At 35.5% G+C, this 23,028-nt stretch overlaps 1 protein-coding gene across 3 annotated transcripts in view; it reads right to left on the bottom strand.

Annotated features, from left to right (window-relative positions):
* Positions 1 to 23,028, bottom strand: part of ADAMTS19 (ADAM metallopeptidase with thrombospondin type 1 motif 19) — a 286,879-nt gene that overhangs the window by 50,917 nt on the left and 212,934 nt on the right. For all 3 annotated transcript variants that reach the window (XM_054555896.2, XM_002815845.5, XM_054555897.2), the window contains 2 exons: positions 15,462 to 15,619; positions 11,101 to 11,254 (listed from right to left, as the gene is read on the bottom strand). In XM_054555896.2, coding sequence (XP_054411871.2) covers positions 11,101 to 11,254; positions 15,462 to 15,619 — 312 coding nt within the window. The remainder of the gene's footprint in view (positions 1 to 11,100; positions 11,255 to 15,461; positions 15,620 to 23,028) is intronic.

Here is a 23,028-nt window from a genome sequence, read left to right as displayed (position 1 = left end):
TATACAGATTTCTTGTGAGTAGAAAAAGATACACATCTGTATAAGATTTAATAATCTTATTTAATCCATTGTTTGACACTATAAGATAGTTAAGTCAGCCCCAAATTTTGAAGCCAGATTGGTCACGAAGAAGTAAGAAGACGTCACAAGTCTGCTGGTTCACTATTGAAAGGCCCATTAGTTAGGGTACTATGACTGACATGGAAGCTTAGCGCATTCATGCTGGTAATGACAAACAAGAAAAGCTGGGCTGGTGGCAGGGAGGTCATTCTGCCACTCAATTAACAGAAAGAGCGGCTGGAAGCAAGAATGAAGAAGGAAGGGATGTAGACAGAGAGGCACTTTGAATAATTTTGGAGTACCTTTTACTTTAGTTTGAATGGGAGATGGTAAGAGGCAACTGGGTGGCTAAGTAAAAATCAAAATAATAGCTTTAGGTTCAGAGTCTTTCCTTGATTTCCTCTCAATAGCTCTGAGCATAGTCCTACTGCAATTTGTAGTATAAAAACCTAACTGCATTTGTATACATGTGTAAATTAAATAATCATTCTGTGGTTATTGCATATCATGTTATTAAAACCATTTGGACCTTTAGTTCAATCAACAGTGATGACACAATGTTGGCTAAGTTATTCCCTTTTTAGGAAATCTTGGAGTGCTGATGGAATGCAACTTATTCTATGGGAGCTCAATATAGACAAGAGTGTCAGGCAGGTAACAGGTCCTTTCCTTTGAGTGGAATGAGGTACGCCTCCTACCAGTACCCTATGGCATTCCAGAAGTGTACACTGGTGGGCCAACAATGGGGAGGGCCTTGAGATGGCATCCAACCACAGGTTAAAAAGTGGATTAGGAAAAAATCATGGCCTATAGGCAGATGAATTAGAAAACAGTACTCGTCCTCCACATAGAGGTGACCCCACAGCAGGCTGCATGGCTTGGCAAATGGAACATGGACTGGATTGCTGTCCCCTTGGCTGAAGACTTTATGCAGTGCACAAACTGCCTGAATGTGGGAGCTCCACCCTCTGAGGTCCTCTTGAGCGAACCTTTGCAGCTCATGCAACAAGGTGACCTGATGCTAACTTGTAGAGGAAAGACAGTCTTTCACGTCCCTGGCAGATACTTAGAAGCTGTCCATGCTATTCCTTGGTAGGTCAGGAAGGATAAGTGTAGATTCAGACTTAATCACAGCAGTGCTCAAAACCCAGCAACTTCAAATAATTTTCAAATAAACTGCTAGAGAAGCAGAAATGACATTATGCTCTTTTTTTTTTCACATGGAGAAAACAGGCATCATGAGGTAAGATTTACCTAAATGTAAAATTTTGGGACAGATTTTTGGTCAGCTTCCTCTTAGCTTCCTATGCTTCAGGGGCTCTTTTATGACCTGAAGTATATATATCAAATAGATATTATGCAGATTTTGTATAATGCTAGCTTAGGTATTATTTCTACATTATTATGATGCGATAGCCAAAAGCAGGATTAAAATAAATACTACTTTTATGAAGTATAAATGTTAGTTCTAAAATTTAACTTGAAGCCTTGACACTTTTACAGAATAGATGCAGTTGCCTAAATTCATTTAAATGATGACATTTTGCCAACTGCAACACAAAAAGATGATGGGCATTATCCAGAAAGCTTTTGCTGAACATACATATAGTCACAGAATAAATAACCCAAGGCTGATTATAATGCTTTTTTCCCCTATCCTCAGAAAATATTTAACCTTAGTTATATTCACCTACTGCTTACGTACTGAGATACTGAAAAAGAATTTTTTAACTATAAGTATTGTTATATCAAAAGGGATATAGGTATCGGCATCATTTTAGGGACACATTAGTAGTTTTCTAAGAAAGTATGAAGGTGCATGAGTATGAATTGAGACATTTCCATTTACATTGTAAGAAAGGACTCCTACATTGTAAGTTTTTTGGCAGCTAAGGGAAGCTTAGCTCTTTTTAAAAATTTCATGGAACAAAAACAATAGAATTAGAAAAAAACTCATTGCTCAGCTACAGACGTGTTACACCTATGAAAATACAACTAAGATCTTAAAGCCATATGGAAATGTTATTGTTTGAGTTTTTCTTTTATATATTTAAATGTCCCAGCCAACACAGGAAATTTCCATTCTAGCATCTAATAGCAGTATCTACAATGCATCCAATACTGTGGCACCTAGGGACAAACAGAAAGTGATGAAATAACTGACCTTCTGCCTGAATTATGAGAGCTGTAGGCTGTTGACAGAGTATTACTTGATTTATGGTGATTAACTTCACCTCTTAGTCATTCCCATTAAATTAGTCTTGGGGAAATCTGGATGTTTTGAATACAATTATAAATAAAATAAAATAACCATTATGCATTCATCTCTATTGAATTGCAGTATCTGAAAATGAAGGGTAACTTTTATTTACTAACTCTTTGTGCTTTGGAAATTTAACAAAGACTAGACATTATATTAAGTGAGCCGCCTTTTCCAGTTTCACAGATAAGCTGACACTTTTTACTATAAAATATATGCTCTGTATTTAACCCATAAAATGGATATTTCAAAATAAAACTAAATTCTATTGAGGTATATCACATTACTAGAATTTGCATTGTAAATGCTGAAACATATTCTTGGTTGTGGGTTCAGTGTTTCAATATGCATAACTGAAATTTTCTATACATTATTTAACATTCTAAAATTTTAAATTAAATTATAGAACTCTGTAAGACAGTGACTATGTGAGTGTGTATGTCTGTGTGTGTTTGTAAATTTTATAATTTTTATAATTTTCTTTTAAAATTTCTACTTATTAATTTTCCATTGGATTAACAATGGCCAGTAAGCATGAGAACCAAAAGTAAATATACTTTAATGAGGATGAAGGACTTTTCTCTGAGCGCTTCCTAGAGCTTTGTAAAATGCTGATTATTTTTTATACCTACATTTATTTAACTTAAACGACTTTCAAAATCATGTCATGCCATTCACTTTTTATCCTTTTTTTTACATTAAAAATATTATTCCCTTAGGATATTGTCTGAGTGTTAAAATGACTAGTTCATTTTTTTATTTTAATGAAAATAATTTACTTTGCTTTGTTCACAACACCTAATATATAACTAATCTGATCTTGCCATTTATATGCATGCAAATATTTTAATGAGATCACATAGCTGTCAAGTTAAATTTAACTTAACTGTTAGCATAACACTCAAGGACCTTCATGAATTGGCTTTCATCCTACTTTTCTGATCAAATCACTTCCCACCCACCAATCCTCATATTTTACACTCTAGTAATAACGTTTTCACTTTCAAGAAAGCCTTCCACCTGGCACGTGGGTGCCTTTGCACCAAGGTATATCCTTGGAAGGCTTTCTATATCTTCCTTTATCACTGAGTAAGGTGATTTTATTATTATCTGACTTCCACTAGATGGACTGTGAGTTCTCTGAAAGCAAGATATATTCATCTTTGGACCACCTAGCAATAGTGGATGCATGGTCAATACTGGTAAAGGAATGAATGAGTGAAATATAAGCATGTAATTCAAGCTGTCAGTGCTTTCTATACTAAGAGGTTCATCTCAATACTATGTTTTCTAAAATGGTGACAAAATCATTTGCAAACTAAATGACAAATTATCAGGAATCCAGTTCCTCTTATGGCAAATCCAGTTCATGGATTATCACTTAGGTATTAAAAATCAAGGTTATGAATAGTTTCTGTCAATATGTTTTTATTAATAAATGAAATAATATCAAATTATATTAAATATTGAAATAAAATAATGCAGAGAAAAAATGGAAAATATATTCTGGTGCATTTTCTTTGGCAAATAATGTTTATTTTGGTGCATGTATAGTACCTTTAAAATGTAAAAACAGGCCAGGCACGGTGGCTCACGCCTGTAATCCCAGCAGTTTGGGAGGCTGAGGCAAGTGAATCACGAGGTCAGCAGTTTGAGACCAGCCTGACCAACATGGTGAAACCCAGTCTCTACTAAAAATACAAAAAAATTAGCTGGGTGTGGTGGCGGGCGCCTGTAATCCCAGCTACTTGGGAGGCTGAGGCAGGAGAATCACTTGAAACTGCAAGGTGGAGGTTGCAATGAGCTGAGATTGTGCCACTGCACTCTAGCCTGGGCAATAAGAGCCAAACTCCATCTCAAAAAAAAAATAAAAGTAAAAACAGAACAAATCACACCCTTATAGATGTTCTTTCCTGTTAAATATATTCTAGAGGGTTTTAAAAGGTATAGGCTTTTGAATACTGAAATGTTTTCCTCAACTTGGACCCAAAGGCTTGGATATCTACTTACGATCTGGATATGGACAAGGGAAGCAGTGTCTAGAGGATCCCAGGACAGTCATAAGCTAGACGACTTGGACTGGTGTGAAGAATGTGGAATGTTGGCTTATTTTTTTTCCTTCAAAGTAGATCTGCTTAGGATTTCCTAAAAGCATGTTTAACTCTTCATGTGTTTCATAAGGGGTTTCAAATTTTGGGGTCCTCATTCTATTTTATTTCATTAATCTATTCACTAGATCAAAACAAATCTTAAAGTTATGCAGTTAATGCTGATTCCACACACAATCCTCAGATATTTTGAAATAATACATTTATAATGCCTCTGAAGACTAAGATCACTTAAAACAAGTCTTTAATGTCAAAAGGAACCTTGTAGCAAACTGATTCACACTTCTGAGATGCCAAAATAAATTTAAACCATTCCTCCAAATATTTTAAGATGTTTTAGAACTCTAATGCAAAGTAAACATTTCTTTCACAAAAACATTTCAAGCCGTTTGAAAATAAAAGAACTAGTTTTAATGACTGATGTTAAAATACAAAATGATATGTCAATTCAAATATTTCTAGAATTATCATTAGACTCAAAAGACTGTGATGGAAAGTGTGATAACTTATATATGTATGTTAAACTGTTGAAAAAATTTACCTGAGATGATCAGCCTTCATGAGAGATTTTAAGGCAATATTCCTTTTAAAAGAGAGAATTTTCATCTCTTAGGCTTTTCATATCTTATAATAACTGACAATAATAAATTAATACATATGTATAATAAGTTCGGTTTGAGTTACCATTTTAAAACTTAGTTTGAGATGCTGATGTAAAATATAATTATGATAAAAATTAGCTAGATAACCATATCCTTTTAAATGTTTATTTTCCCACTTATTACAGTATTGGCAATTTAATATCTTACAACAGAATTAGAAAAATAACATCTTATACACAAATTTTATACTGCCTGTGATACTTTACTTGCTCTTAATATATTCTTGTGAAGTAGAATACTGCTATTATTATTCCTCTTTGCTGTTGAAGATAAATTTTGCATGAATCTGTTTCCAATATTCTGTGCTTTGAACTTACTCTCATTTAATTCATGAATATGCTGAAAGATTAGAAAGCTCTTTCTGGCTATAAAATCGATGATATGAAGTCAGAAATGATGCGATCCTTGAAATTCTGTCCATCCACTTTATTTATGAACTGCAAAGGAAAATAATATCCAAAAGCCCAGAAATATTTTGGCATTGAAATGAATATGCACCCCATTAACATAGAGATAATCGAAAACTGTTGACTAAACACAATGGAGCAGAGTTGGAAGAGGAGATCTATTCAAGCACAAATCATATAGGAGTTGTGTATTATTAGAATGACTATTTTACAAAATCAGCCATTTGAAAGAAAAATAAGAGCATATCTAAATTCTTACATAACAGAATATAATAAAACATCCATTTGTATCCAAAGAAAACCTAAATAATCTCTAGAGGACATGCTGTATTTTGTGGAAATAAACTACATTAAGCCTCCTGAGCCATTCATGAAGGTAGTATGATGAGCAGGAAAGAAGACTTGAACCCCTGAGTCATTGATTCTAATCCTGGCTCTACCCAAATGGGACATGCGACCTTGGAAAGTCACTTAACCTCTAATCCCTTCAATTTTCTCATGTTGATAATTAGGAAGTTATGTTTAAGAATATCTAATATTTCTCCTGACCCTGAAACAAAAAGAATTTATAGTCAACTTCTATTCCTTAATGCTTGGCAATTGGAAAAACATATTTTAGGAAGTAATTAATGTAATTTGGGGAAGAATGTTGACCCTAAACAATTTGCTTTTTAAAATTGAAGACTGACAAGTTCTGTATGTTTAACTCCTTCTGATGCAGCTTCTATTAGATCAAAATGGCAGAAGGAGGAAAAAATGAGAATAAAAAAATTTACTGGGCAAACATTTTCCTGTCTAGAGTTTTAAATGTAAATGGATTTTAACAACTGCTTTTCAGTGGTATAAGGTGAACCATCAGCCTGTCTGTCCATCACTTTACTCCTCCATTGTCTGCCCCTCAACCACAAGATGGGCGCTTGTTGGTAGGATTGCAGATATGACTAAGAATCTTATCTGAGTTATGTTAAAGAGAAAAATATAACTGTATATTTTTGTTGTGAATGTGTTTGCTTCTATTTTGTGCCTTTGTTTCTTATTTGGCTAGAGAAGGTGAAGTACAGCCCCTTAAGAAAGATGAGTCCCTGGCATCAGTGTAGGATGAGTGAAGCAGAGGAACAGGAGTTTGCGAATTTGGGTGCATATGGGAGCATCAGCAGGAGAGGATGGGAGGACAGAAGAGCTCAAGTCATAGGGCAGTAATAGGGCCCAGTAAGAGAAACATGGCCACTGAAAATTTCTTGTGGCAAGGGTGACTGATAACATTTTTTTAAATTGAGAGAGGGATTTGAAATCTTTTTGTTGTAACCACCTTATATCCTTGGGGCGCAAAGTGAATTCCTTATAACCACCATTCCTCTGCCCCTGATGTTGCCTTTGCTCTGGCAAAGGTGCTCCTGGAGTCAGGTGAGAACCTCAAAGCTCTGAGCCCTCTGCCAAAGGATGTTCCTTCCCACTCTATGCTCCTTGAATATTCTTGGCACCTTCTTTCTCCTAAGGACACAGCTTCTCACTCTCCCTGTATCCTTCAGCGGGGTGACCATTGTTTTGCTCACTTCCGGGTACCTTTGGATCTAGACGTGGTGCGGCTGCCATGCTCCTCCCTGCCACTACCAGACCCCTCTCCCTTTCTGTTCTATAATCTCAGCTCTATTTTCTGATATCATCCTCTATATTTCTAGCCTTTTAGTATCATGAGACTAACAAGCCTTTCCCTTTAGCACCCTGAGACTAATAATTCTTTAACCCCTCAAGACCCTATACTCCATCAATCCTATCACCATTTTACTGTTTTTCCAGCCCCCATATCTCTATGTTCCTCCTATTGCACCTAAATTCCATGATCCACCACTTTCAGCCTCTTGCATACAACCTCAGGTCAAGCACTTACTCCTTTCTTACTTTATCATACTCACTTGGCAATTTCCAAACTCACTTCACAAGTGCACTTGCATGCTGTACATAGCTAGAGGGTAACATACATCATAAGGACTGGTATCATCCTAAATTCATGACCATTGACTTTAAACAGAGTATTACTCCAGATAATCAAAATACACATAACGATTTCATTCATTATCTAAGTGATTGATTCACATTTTCTCTTTTCAAAATGTCAATACTTCCTTTTCCACCCTCACTGTCAGCCAGATATCCTTTATTGAGAAAATAGTTTCAACTGTAACTTCCCAACACCTATATTTTCTCCTGTTACTAGTGATGAGTTGTCCATATTTTTGCCTAAAGCCAACTTCACCATCCCATCCCATTTGGATATCACTTCAGCAATTTTTTTGCTCTCTCCTTTGCATCCCTAGTTTTTTGTTTTATTCTAAAAAATGCACATTGGCAAACAATGTTGTATAATATACCCTATTGAAAACAACAACAAACTCCTTTGACTCATATCCTCTCTTACCCCCGCCACGTTGGTTTTCTCCTTTCAGCAACATTCCTGAGTTACCTAGAGTCTCTTTCTTCAATTCTTCTGCTATTTTCTGTTGAATCCATCCACACAGTCTTTCGAGCCAAACACTTTCTTAATTTTTATAGGATAACAATTGACTTTCATGTTCCAAGTATATTTCATTTATAAAATATAATGACTATAATATATTTAAGTATAACAGTCATTGTCAGTCTACATTATTTTTTATTTATTAGCAACTTTTGATACAGTTGATCATTCCCTCCTTCTTCTAATACTCTCTTCACTTGCCATACAGAAGAGCATTGTCTCCTGCGTGTTTTTTTTTTTTTCCTGCTATAGTGTTGGCTACTCATTTCAATAGGCTTTGCTTATTTCTCCTCATCTCTCCAAACTCTAAATGGTGGCATACCCCAAGTTTCAATCCTCTAATAGCTTCTCTTTCTCTTCACTCAATATTAGTCTACAGATAAAGAATATATGGATATTTTTAAATGCCAAGGATACATAAAGTCTTTGGTGACTATTCTCACTTGGCATTTAAAAATATCATCCATATATTCTTTATCTGTAGCCTGATATTCTCTCTTGAATACCAGACTTATATACCTAACTGCTTACTTGACATCACTCACACTTAGATGTCCAACAGACATTTCAAGTAAAACTCTCTCCTAATCCTGCTATTCCACAGACTTCCTTTTTTTTTTTTTCTTTTTTTTTTTGAAATGGAGTCTGGCTTTGTCACTGAGGCTGGAGTGCAGTGGCAGGATCTCGGCTCACTGCAAGCTCTGTCTCCCAGGTTCACGCCATTCTCCTGCCTCAGCCTCTTGACTAGCTGGGACTACAGGTGCCCGCCACCACGCCCGGCTAATTTTTTGTATTTTTTGTAGAGACGGGGTTTCGCCGTGTTAGCCAGGATGGTCTCGATCTCCTGACCTCGTGATCCGCCTGCCTCGGCCTCCCAGAGTGCTGGGATTACAGGTGTGAGCCACCGCGCCCGGCCTTCCACAGACTTTTCTATGTAAGGCAGTGGTGACTTAACCCTGCAGATTGCTTGGCAAAAACCATCACAGTCATCCTTGACACATCTCCTTCTCTCATGCTCCACATTTAGTCTATCAACATTATTTATTAGTTCTACTTTCAAAATATATACAGAACCTGACCATTTCCTCCCTCCTCTGTTGGTACCACAGTGGTTCAACTATCATCTCTTTCCTGGATTATTGTAGTAACCTCTTGACTGATCACTCTACTTGTACCCTTTTTCTTTATTCACTGTACAATCAATTCAGAAACAAATAACTTTTAAAAACATTAAACCAGAATAAGTCACTCTTCTATTTAAACCTTCCAATAGCATCCTACAGCATTCAGAGTAAAGGAAGGACATACAAGTATTCTGGCTATTCTTTGAGTATGCCAAACTCTTCTCCTGCCTCATGGCTTTTGCTTAGAATGCTCTCCCCTTGTAGTTGGTGCCCACCCATATCCACTTCAGGTTTTTTAATCAGTGGGCTCTTCTCATTGAGGTTTTTTCCAACCACTATATTTAAAACCGCACCTAACCCTTCTCATCTTCACAACTCCTATTTATTTTCCCTCTTTGCTTTATTTGTATCCAGAGTACTTATCAGAATTTGATACCATATTACTTACTTGCATGTTTGCTTTCTGTCTCCTCTCTCCCAAATCCACTCCCCCAAATCCAGTCACTGCACCTTCCCCACTTCTGCTGCAGCAACATTTAGGCTATATATGTGAATAGTTTATTTGCACAGAAAACAAAATAGATGGTTCACTTCTTTGCACACTATATATGTATATATCATACTTTTGTATAATGGAATATTTTTTCAGCATTAGAAGGAATCAGTTACTAGAAGGCCATAGAAAATGTGTTCAGTGGAAATGAGAACTGAAATAATATACTGCTGATACAGATGGATACAAGTGTTAATTGGAAATCTCATGACCTGAGATCCCGTGTTGGCTTTACTACTAACTAGTTCTATGAGCAACCACAATCTATTTAACCTGCAGGACACAATTATCTTATTGGTACAATAAAGGGATAGGATTAAGGATTATTATTATTATTATTATTATTATTTTTGAGACCGAGCCTCTCTCTGTCACCCAGGCTGCAGTGCAGTGGTGTCATCATGGCTTACTGGAACCCCCGTCTCCCGGGTTCAAGCAATTCTCATGCCTTAGCCTCCTGAGTAGCTTGGATTACAGGTGTGCACCACCACAGCTGGCTAAGGATTAAGTGATTTCTTAGTGTCACATTTGATGCTTAACTAATTATGTTCTTTTGCCTCCTTAACCTCTAATATAAGAACAAAAATTAAAAAACAAACTTGGAACACAATTTTGGGATGCATTTATATGTATTGCAAATAGTGGTATACTTTTTAAAAAGAGCAAACTAAAGGAATTGGAAAATTACTTTCTTCACATGCTCTGTATACAGTTGGCCCTCAGTATCAGCAGGCTTTGCATCCACAGATTCAACCATCTACAGATCAAAGCCTTCAGATATGAAAGGCTGCCTGTAGGTACTTTCCATCCCATGGCTGGTTGAATTGTGGATGTGGAACCAGCGGATCGAGAGGACTGACTTTGTGCTACACATCATTTTATGTCAGGAACTTGAGCATCCTCAAATTTTGGTATCCACAGGAGGTCTTGGATACCGTGAGCCTTGTGTAGTTAGCATAAGTATGCAGACAACATAGAAACAAGCTCAAGACTGTTCTTGTCAAATAATTCTTATATTCAATTCAGGTCTGTAATTCTTGTGGGCAGGTGTACTTTGGAATTTAGAACTTTTACGATTTCATAGAAGTAATACAGTGCATAAATAGTACCTAACAACCTGAATGGTGTCTGGGGAGGCCCCTGTAAACAAATATACTAATACTTATGTAATGTGATGTAATGTAATGCAAAGAGTAGTCATATTGAGATACGTAACAGTCCTAAATAGCTGTTCTTCCATTCAAAGTATTTCAGGTGTTTAGCCACTAAACATATCATATAAAACTTTCCGTTTCTAACTCTTTATGGATTTTGGAATTGCAATTAGGGATTTTGGATATGTCTTAATTATCAATGCTTAATCTGAAAACAACTGATGTTTTGGAAAGATAAATGTTTAAAAATCCTTCACCTCCTCCACAAGTGGCATCGCAATCTTCCCAGCTTGTGTGTGTCCACATGAAGAGGGGCTCAGGTGCTTTAGAGCTCTGGTTTTCTGGAAGAGGGTCTGATGGGATAGTGTATTCATAGTGAAGACCATAATTCTGATCCTGAAACAGGAGCACCTATAGTATATAAAAATGATCAAGGCAGATGGGTCAAACTAGAGCACCTGCAATGTAAAGCATAAAATTAACAATATTGATACTTAAAATGCTCATTGTGTTGTGTGCTTTTGTTGTTGTTGTTGCTGTTGTGGACATACCCTTCTCTTAATGCACGCTAGAAATATGACATTATTCTTAAATGTAGATATTGCCATGCTTTTGAAAAGACTGGAGCTTCGTACTTACCTCCATGCTAAAAACATCTTAAGAAAAGCTCATTTGAGTGAGGTCAGAAATACTAGATCATTTTCCTTCAATTTGATGGACTAGACAGTTTCCCAAAGCATAGTACATGTATAAGATGACTTTAGTTGGGGGTGGGCAAAAGTGGCGGCAGGAGTATGTGTCCTATCATATATCAAGGTGTGACCCACAATCTAATGCCAAATATAGAGAAAAGAAAAGATGGACAGGAAGTTGCTGAGTCAAAAGAGGAAGATAGATAGATGACTTTGGGGATCACTGAACTTCATAAAGGCAGAGAATTTCTAAGCAAACTGGAGGACAAGAATTTCACTCCAGGTATGCTTACAGTTAACCTTTAATTGTAGCAAGCAAGGTTACTGATTTTCCACTTGTAGTATATATTGTTTCCTTTGAAGTTAAATTTATGTTACATGAACTTTTAATATTAATAATTGTACAGTTATGCACATATATATATAAATAGTTCAATAAACCATAAAAATACATGAAAACAACTGAACATGGGGCTACACATTGGACTGAACTATATACAGGGACCATGTCTGTTTTGTTCTCTACTGGTTCCCAGTGCCAGGCTCAGAATTGGATAGTGTGGCCTATTATACATAAATACACCCACCCCCCTCCCCCAAATACACACATATTTTAATGAAAGAGTTAATGAGTATATATATATATATTTCTTTATACATCCATTTTTAGAAAATATGTCAAGCAATCCCATGGAATATATCACTTCTATGGATCTGAGGATCTATGGAAACAATCTATATAATATAATATGATACATTAAAAAACATATGTACCCAAATTTTAAAATTATGATAAATTATTAAGGAACTTTATTTAATATTTTACCTGCATCAAGGTAGTTGTAATGATACGTAATGCAGAGTTAACATTCCATAGGAAAATTGAAATGGGCCTAGGTTTAAGTGTCTGAACATTTTTATTATATTTTCTTTCCTTCTTTTTCTCAGAGTTTTGTTCAGTATATCAACAGAATGCCTAAGATGTATTTTGATGTGCGGATTGGGAGACTAGTGTGTCGACTTTATAAATAACTATATCAATAAAAACAATAATTTTAAGTTCACAAATGCATAACATATACAGTGTACTAATTCTATCATAGTACTTATTTTGGCTTAAATATGTCATTTGATATTGCCGATTATAAGTGACTTTCAGCCTAATGAGTTTAAAGACAGACAGTTTAAATGGGTTTTTAAAAAATGACATACCTTGTTTATGACTATACCCAGACTATTATTAATACATAGTTTTTAAATGGATGGGATGAACATGTAAATACCAGCTATTTGTCAACTTATTTAATTACATAAAAATGTGTCTGTTTTTCCTAATAAACTACCTTCTCTTTGATAGAACTTTAGATTGTCCTTGAATATCTAATACCACTTAAAACAGAGACATTGGCTACAAAACCATTAGCTCTTTCTTAAACCATTTGAATTTGGCAGTATTCTTTGCAAAAAGGAAAGTGTGACCACGTTACAGTTGAGGGGCACACGTTGAGGCATGGCAGCAGAAGGGATTGCCTTTCAAAATTCAGTACAGTCCTTCAATCTGTAATAGTCATTAAAGAAAAAATATCTTAGAAGTGCAGTTTCCCTTGGATTACTGAATAAATCCAGGTCACATAGATGCCTTCTTTTAGACATAGTTCACTGACTTTAATTATGCTTCATGCTTCCAGGAAAAACCTTGGTAATTACCAGTTAGATTAAGGATTCTGCAGCAAGGAAACTCCCTCCACCCAACACTAAGGTCTCACATATAGTGTTTTAAAATTCTGAATTAGAAGCTTAGTAAAGAAGCCTTGGTCTTATACCATAAAATAAAAACAGGGGAGGTTACACTTATTAAAGGCAGGCAACACAATGGCATTTTATGCAATACAATCATTAAACATATGTTTGCTGTTGATACTGTTAGTGTAAGTGACCAAATCATGGAACGAAACAGATATTGTTCATACAACATTTGTTTCTTCATTTTATTTTCTCTTGCTAGATGGCATAAGGCAGAGAGTAGGGTTTCCAGCTGAAATTAAATAATAGGATCCAATGGGACTGTGAGGAGATGCACAAAATGATTATTCAAAGTATACTCACATTTTTGATTTAAGGCAGTTTGATATAAAGAACTTGGATCTAAGCTTTGGATCCAAGTTCTTTGGACCTCTGTGTCAGTGAGGTAGCACAGAAGAGTGATTAATACCTAGGTTTTTTACAGCTAAATAACTTATTGGACAACACTGAGCACATTGATTAACTTTTCTCATATTTAATTCTTTTTCATCTGTAAACTAGAGTTATAATAATATATATTACACAGGATTATTTGGGGGATTAAATGCTATAATGAACATAAAGCACTTTTGGATAGTGTCTAATTCTTAGTCCTCAAGAATGATGGATATTATTATTATTCTGATTTGGAATAGAAGGTACACACACCACTCACCTTGCTCCCTTTATTTCTGTTGGTAAAGCATATTAATTGCAGTTATATAGAACCTTGTAATTTAAAATGTGGTTTGTGGACCAGTAGAAGCAGTATCATGTGGAAGGTGGTGAAAAATACAGATTTTAGATCCCGCCCCAAATCAAATGAATCAGACTATGCATTTTAGTAAGAACCCCAGGTAATCTGCAGGCACACTAAAGTAGGAGAAGCAAATAGGCCAATATATGATGTGAACCTCTGGCTTCTAGACTAGCAACACACATGTCTCCAATTGAAGACAAATTCATCTTAAATCATGTGGAGATATTAAATAATGCAGCACATCATGCTCCAAATAAACAGTTAATTGATCGTGTTTTAGAGTTGTTTTATGTGTGGACTTAAGGAGGTGTTGAAGTGTCTGAATTTTAGACTTCTTTTTGCCATTAGGATAGAAAACTCACACCAGCTGTGTAGTCAGTCATTTGGCTCATGTGCCATTAGCATGCACTGCCATAATCAAGGTCAAAAGGGGCACATGGACCTGCCACCAGCCTGGACAGAATTCCATCATCCTGATTCTTTCTCTTCAAATTCTAAACCACTTATATGCAGTTTTTTGTTTGTTTGTTTGTTTGTTTGTTTGTTTTCAGACAGGGTCTCCCTCTGTCACCCAGGCTGGAGTGCAGTGGCTTGAGCTCTGCTCACTGCAACCTCCGCCTCTTGGGTTCAAGCAATTCTCCTGCCTCAGCCTCGTGAGTAGCTGGGATTACAGGCATGCATCACCATGCCCAGCTAATTTTTTTGTTTTGTTTTTAGTAGAGACGGAGTTTCAGCATGTTGGTCAGGCTGGTCTCAAACTCCTGACCTTGTGATCCACCCACCTCGGACTCCCAAAGTGCTAGGATTACAGGCGTGAGCCACCACATCTGGACTATATCCAGTTTTTTTACTAATGGTAACGAAGCTTATCATCCCAAACATTCAAATTTTCATAATTCTTTACAAAAATCCATTAATAACAAACAGGGTGATTGGGAGCACTGTTAAGATACATTTATCAAATTCCTTCTCTCGGGTAGAATAACATTTTATCTAAGGTTTTTATGCAGAGTCAGATAATGGCCATTCATGGATATATAAAACACTGTGATTTGCATGCAATATTATAGTACTGTCTTTACAGACATCCTCTTCAGTTAGTAAATGTATGTTTTTAGGAAGAAGGGGTTTCTTTGGATTCCGTCATCCATCTGTACTCATCTGTAAATTCCCTAAAACATCTTGCTCCTCCTGTAATAATTGCTGTTTTTAAACAACATGATTTAAAACACATTTTACAAAACCTCTAAAAATTCCACTTTTTAAATAATTTTAAATGCCTGTTTGACAATTCAAATCTGAAAAAAATTAGAGGAAGTGCACTTGGAATGTTCCTTGCCATGAGAAGTTGATTATGCCATGTTATCAATTCATTCCCTCATACCAGGAGATGTAAAGGTGCTGTAGTAGGACCTTTGGCAGAGATCTTCTCCCAGAGGCCTCGTCTTACATAATGAACGGTAGTTCCAGCCAAATTGAAGGCTCCAGAGTGTTCAATCTTCCAGTCACTATTAATAGACTGTTTGCTAGCATCTCGGAGAGCTATAAAGAGGTTCAAAAATATTAGAGTATTAACAAGTCAGCTTCATTGATCAACATCTACTACAAATTATTTTGTTAAAACTAGTCCATTTATTTATAAACAAATGGATCAACATTCCCTGATGTAAAACTTGAGGCAGCTCTTTTTAGGAAAAGTCTACAATCATGGCAGATGCCATAAGCTCTCCTGTCCTGAAATTGTCCATAACTATATAGCCATATTTATCTTTGCCTTCTCTAATCTCCTTGGACCTTTGAGGTATATATTCCTTATTTTGGTCCTTAATCATTTATTCTTTAACACATTACTACATTCAGGCTATGTGTATCTGTTTAGTCTATCCAGTGATCCTATGAGCATTGTGAATACTGGCGTTACATCTCATACATGCTCTGTCTGTCCTATGCCCATCCAGAAAAGTATGTGATTAAAGAAGGATCATTAAACAGCACATTAATTAACAGATCAAAATGGCAGAGTTATATGCATTATAAAACAATTCAAAGATAATACGTTGGATTTAAAAACAGACCCAGGACCTTTTAACATCTGTTTGTGATTTGCTGTGAACAAGAATGGAAGATAAATGTTAATTCTCACCCACAAACAACTATCATCTATATAGGATTTTACAGAATAATTCTGTTTACATATTTTTTTTCTTTCTGAGCTAATCTGTGTACAATTTAAATAAGATTAATGACACAGAAATGAGACATCATGGTTACCATTTTAAATTAAATTTTAAAAATATTTTCCTTCAAATGATTTAGTGTTTAATTTAAACTTTTAGACTCTCCATACAACTTTGCTGTCTTTCCTAAAGACCTGTACATGAGGAATCATTGAAGGCTATGTCAAAATTATATGAAAACGTTTTGATAACTTAAGCCCTAGTTATTATTTAGGCTACTCTCCAAGTATTAGATGTTTGAAGATTTCCAAGTTTTTATCTTGTAAATAATGTTTAAATAAATATGCTATATACTAATTATGTGTATATCTGAATATTTCCCTTAAATATCCAGATTTGGAATTACAATAATAAATAAATTGAACATTTAAAGATTTTGAAAAACAGTTTCAAATTGATTTTCATAGAGGTTGCATCAATTTATACTTCCATAATAGTGACTGAGAGTGTTTATTTCTGAGCACATCACTGAAAGTAAATTTCTCTTACCTAATATAAAGTCATGATTGAATAATTACTTATCTAGTATCAACTATAACTCAGGCAACATTCAAAGTTCTGGAACCCCCAAAATGAACAACATGTATATGTTCTCTGTCTTCATGGAACTTACACTCTAACTGCAGAGCCAGACATTAAACAAGTTATGTAGGCAACTGACTACAACATGCTGATACTTGCATGGCAGAGTTGAGAGAGGCTCCTCTGAGGGACGTTATTTACTGAGGAAGTTAGTGAAGGGAAATAAGGGAAAGGGCATTCTAGACTAAGGGAGCCATACATGGAAAGGTCTTAAAGCTCATCGCAGCTTGACCAGCACCAGGAGACCCATGGGCATGAAGTCAAACATGCTGAAGCAGATTATGAAGGAAGGCTGGAGAAATAAGGACTAGCCAGACCAGAGAGGCCTTGTTAGTATTTGAGTTTTCCTAAGAAAAAAATGTAATGGCCAGTGTGGTGGTGCACACCTGTAATCCCAGCACTTTGGGAGGTCAAGGTGGGCAGATGGCTTGAGTTTACAAGTTTGAGACCAGTCTGGACAACATGGCAAAACCCCATCTCTACAAAATATACAAAAATTAGCTAGGTATGGTGGTGCCCTCCTGCAGTCCCAGTGACTGGGGAGGCTGAGGTGGATGGATCGCTTGAACCTAGGAGGCGGAGGTTGCAGTGAGCTGAGATCGTGCCACTGCACTCCAGCCTGGGCAACAGAACCAGACATGGTCTGGAAAAAAAAAAGTAAAGCTTTAAAGTATTTTGAAAAATATTCTGTGGAAAATGGGCTGGTGTAGGGTAAATTTACACAGGGAAGATAAGATATAACACTAACATAGTAGCCCAACTGAAAGTAATGGTGGCTTGGATTAAGGGAATGGATGAAAATATCAAGATTTGTTTCGGAGTAAAATGGACAGAATATGGTAATGAATTGGTTCCCCTGGGTAAATGGAAGTGTCAAGTATGATGCCAGGGTTCTAGGATGAGAAAACAGATGGGTTATAATGGCAAATAATGAAATGGTAAAAACTGTCAAAAGAACATAGTTGAGGAGCAATATCAGAAGTTAACTTTTTTTTTTTTTTTGAGACGGAGTCTCACTCTGTCGCCCAGGCTGGAATGCAGTGGCCCAATCTCAGCTCACTGCAACTTCTGCCTCCCAGATTCAAGCAATTCTCCCTGCCTCAGCAGCCCGAGTAGCTGGGATTACAGGCTGCCACCACCATACCCAGCTAATTTTTGCATTTTTAGTAGAAACAGGGTTTTGTCATGTTGGCCGGGCTGGTCTGGAACTCCTGACCTCAGGTGATCTGCCCACCTTGCCCTTCCAAAGTGCTGTGATTACAGGCGTGAGCCACTGTGCCAGGCCCAATCTACTTTTCTTAAAGATCTATTATTTTATTCCTATTGAACTTTATAATTTTTTCATTTCGATCATGCTAAATTGATAAAATAATTAATGGTTTTTCCTAAAAGGTAAATTATTTCCTTGTTTTTCATTAAAGTCTGTTAAGTATTTTGAGGAATCTTTTTGGCCTAGATATGTACTGTGGTCGGTACAATTCCATTTTTTTCTCCTGTATTTCAGTACATTTTTAGGGCACAATGTAAAGAAATATTTCCGGAAAATCTCTAATTAAAATGCCTTTAAAAATCCTGGGGGTCACTAGAGTATATTTAGACTCAATTGGTATTTTTGACATTCAGCATTCTCCAGAAAATGACACACACACGTACCTTCAAATCCACACCATTTAATAGCAGCCTCACATAAAGAATCAATACTTTAGGTATATATGTTTCTTGCTTTTTGTTTTTAATTTGTTAATTTAAAAAATGTGCTTTTAGAAATCATACTCTTCACCATGATTGAATAACTAAAACTGTATTAGCTCTCCTACTGTAAATAACTAGAAAATTAGACAATGTATGAAACAGCTGTTCTCAGATGTTGGGTAAATAACAACAGAGAAGTGCGATCCCTAAGAGAAGACCAAATGATTTGATCTCTAAAATTGCTTGGCTTTCTGCTTGAAAATATTTACCAGACCCCCTGACTGGGAGGTAGAACCCACACAGAGGACAGATGATGAGGGCGAGGGCTTCAGTGAGTTGAGGACACAGAGAATGGAGTTCAAATTGGCTAAAGAAGCTGAAGAGATTTTATTGAACACACAGTCTTTAGTGGAGAACAAAAAAAGGCTACGTATAGAAATAAAGTTAAACTAATCCTAGAACAAAGGTTACTTTAGTTGCATACTGACAAAGCTTTTAAAAAGCCTAAGAAGTTAAGCTGATCTTCAAGTAAGTTAACTGTCCAGCAAAATGAAACTCAATACTCAATAGTAAATAACAAAATACAGTCATTCAGCAATGTCACATTCATAATATACAGCATCCAACCAAAAAGTACTAGGTATGGGAAAAAGTCAGGGATTGCAACCTGTCATAATCAGTAGAAAAATCAGCCAATAAAATGAGGTCCAGGAATAATAGAGATGACAGAATTTGTAGACCAAGGCTTTTTTATTATTATTATTTTTTTTTCTGAGATGGAGTCTCACTCTGTCACTCAGGCTGGAGTGCAGTGGTGCCATCTCAGGTCACTGCAACCTCTGCCTCATGGGTTCAAGCAATTCTCCTGCCTCAGCCTCCTGAGTAGCTAGAATTACTGGTGCCCGCCACACACCCGGCTAATTTTTGTATTTTTAGTAGAGAGGAGTTATCACCATGTTGGTCAGGCTGAACTCCTGACCTCAAGTGATCTGCCTGCCTTGCCCTCCCAAAGGGCTGGGATTACAGGTGTGAGCCACTGTGCCCAGCTGACCAAGACTTTTGAAGAGCTATTGTAAGTATGTTCAGTATGCACAATAATTCAAAGAAAAATATGTAATATTGAAGAGTAATGGAAACTATGAAAAATCAAATTTCACAGGATAAAATATGTAAAATAGAAATAGAAAAAATATATATAACTGTAATGATAAAAAGTCACAGAATAGAAAAATATACATAATATCTGTAATGACAAATTCACTGAAACTATTTACAAACATTTTAGATATTGCAAAAGAAGTCCGTGAAGTTGAAGGAAAGCCGATATAATAGAAACTAACTGGATTCTAAAAAGAAAATAGGCTAAAAAAATGAACAGACCATAACTGTCCCATGGGAAATACCTGGTAGAGTAATGTATGTGTAACTAGAATTCCAGAAATGTGGGTGGGGGCATACAAATTATTTGAAGACATTGTGCTCAAAATTGTTTCCAAATTTGATACAGTCTACAAACATACACATCTAAAAAATGCAATGAAATCTAAGCCAAATAAGCATAAAGAAAGCCATACAAGGTACATTATAATCAAACTGCTGGAATCCAATAATAGGGAATAACAATCTTGAAAGTGCCTAGAGAGAAAAAAGCACATTAAAACAGGGGTGAAAGATTTAACAATTCACTGGATATACCATCAGAACTAATACAAGCAGGAAGACAATAAAATATCACATTCAGAGAGAGAAAACAAAGCAAACAAAAAAATCTAGAATTCTATATCCAGTGAAAATATCCTTCAGAGATGAAGGCAAAGTAAATATATATTCAGATAAACAAAATTTGAGAAATGTCAGCAGACTTACTCTATTAAAAAAATTAAAGAATACTCTTCAGGCTGAAATAAAATGGTTCAAGATGGAAAGTGGTTTCTATGTGAAGGAAGGAAGGAAGCTGATACTAGTAAATGTATAAAAAAAGTATTATTATTTTTAGTATAATTAACTGAGGCAAAGTGATTACAATATATTTTGGTATTTAAAATATATGTAGAATTAAACTGATAATAGGAAATGTGAAAGTAAGATGAATAACAGCAAAAAGGAAGGAAAAAGAGGAGTATACTGTTTTAAGGAGCTTACATTATATATAAAGTGGTATAAATAATTTGTAAGGAGGCTGTAATAAGTTAAAAATACATACTGTAAATGCTAGACAATCCATTAAAAATATAAAGCAAGAATTATAGCTAATAAGCAAGTAAAGAAGACACTGGAATAGTAAAAAGTGTACTCAGTCCAACAGAAGCCAGAGAAAAAGACACAAAGGAATTAAGAAGAGATGGAACAAATAGAAAACAAATTCAGTATGGCCAAAATTATATTATGTTTAAGTGGACTAAGGACATTGGTTAAAAGAGAGATTGTCAGGCTAAAGAAAACGAAAAATCTCACAGTATTCAAAGAGCTTTAAAAACACATAGGTTAAAATAAAAGAATGCAAAAAGATGTAGCATGCAACACTAAATATTAAAAGAAATGGATTTAATGATTTTTTTTTTTTGAGATGGAGTTTCGCTCTTGTTGCCTAGGCTGGAGTGCAATGGTGTGATCTCAGTTCATTGCAACCTCCGCCTCCTGGGTTCAAGTGATTCTCCTGTCTCAGCCTCCTGAGTAGCTGGGATTACAGGGGCATGCCACCACACCAGGCTAATTTTTGTATTTGTAGTAGAGACAGGGTTTTATCGTATTGGTCAGGCTAGCCTTGAACTCCTGACCTCAGGTGATCCACCCACCTCGGCCTCCCAAAGTGCTGGCATTACAGGCGTGAGTTACTGTCCCCAGCCAATGGCCATATTATTAATGGATACCATGGACAAGGGCAAGAAATATTTTGAGATTTAAAAAAAGACGTGTTTTTAAAGGTCATTTAAATTAAAATTAATTAAATTTAAATTTTAAAATGACATAACATTTGTTAAGTAGACTTAACAATCCTAAGTGTATGCTAAAGTATCAAAATGCATGAAGCAAAACTGACATAATTGAAAAGACACAGAAAAATCCAAAATTTTAGTTGAAAATTTCAATACTTTCCTTAACTGAAAAAAAGATGAGTATCAGTAAGAATATAGAAGACTAGAACCAAATAAAACTAATTGATATTTAGAGATTGTAGTCAGCAATTGTATTAATAGAACACAAATTTTTTCAAGTATAAATGGGTCATTGGTCAATAGATGCCTTAAGTTATAAAAGAGGTCTCAAAATTGAAATTACACTGAATATATTCTCGTACCAGAACAGATTTAAACCAAAAATCAGTAACAATATATCTATTTTAAAAACTAAAAATATTTGGAAATTAAACAATCCATTTATAAGTAACTCATGAATCAAAGTAGAAATCATGGTGCTAATATGAAAATCTTTTGAACTGAGAATATATTGTGGAATAAAACTAAAGCAGTGGTTAGAGGGAATCCTATAGCTTTAAATTGTCACGTTAGCAAAGAAGAAAGCAATAAAGTTTATGATCTAAGTTTCTACCTTAAAATGGTAGAAAAAATAAATATAAACCCAATGTAAATAGAAGCAAGAAACTAACAAAGGGCAGAAATCAGTTAAATAGAAGTAAATTAACAATAGGGGTAATCATTAACACCAAGAGTTGGTTATTTGAAAAGATCAAATAACTGATAAAACTTTTGCTTATCTAAGAAAAATAGACACAAACTAAAAATATTAGAAATAAGAGACAAAATATTGTTCTTATAGGTATTATAGTATAATAAGGAAATATTATAAACAAGTTTAAACCAATGAAATTGACAAGGTAAGGGAAATGAATTAATTTCTTAAAGATAACAGTTACCAAAATTGACACAAAAAGAAGAGGAATATCTGAATAGCCATATATATATAACATATATAAGAATATCTGAATAGCCATATATGTATGTATTTGTGTGTGTGTAGATTTGTACTTGCACATGCCAACCAACTTAGTAACCGTATAAGTCTTGAGAGCCCTGAACTTTACAGTTAAGGTAAATTGGTGCTGCAAACCCATATGAGGGTTTCATTTGCCTTATAAATTCTCGGGAAAATTGATTTTTCTACTTCCACTTAGTACTAAGGTTAATATAGATACATTTTCTTTCTTCCACTTTTTGTGGTGCAATTTCTATCTCTCCACCACAGTGAAGTTGTAGTTCTTTAGTGTTCTTGCTTTATGCAGGGCTCTCCTACTAGAGCTCCCACTTTGTAAAGGCCTTAGGTTTTGTTTTCTGTCCACAGAGTCCCTGTGGCTCTCAAAGTCTACACTTGCTTACCAGAATCAAGTATAGGTGGGTCTTTATAGTCAGCTTAATTCTCTGGCTTCCTGTTCCCCCTTTGTTTTTGGTATCTAAGGGTTCTTTAATTTCTTTCCAGTTCAGA

The sequence above is a fragment of the Pongo abelii genome, chromosome 4 (assembly GCF_028885655.2).
Source record: "Pongo abelii isolate AG06213 chromosome 4, NHGRI_mPonAbe1-v2.0_pri, whole genome shotgun sequence".
In the NCBI taxonomy this organism is placed as follows: Eukaryota; Metazoa; Chordata; class Mammalia; order Primates; family Hominidae; genus Pongo; species Pongo abelii.
This window is presented reverse-complemented; position numbering and strand designations above follow the sequence as displayed.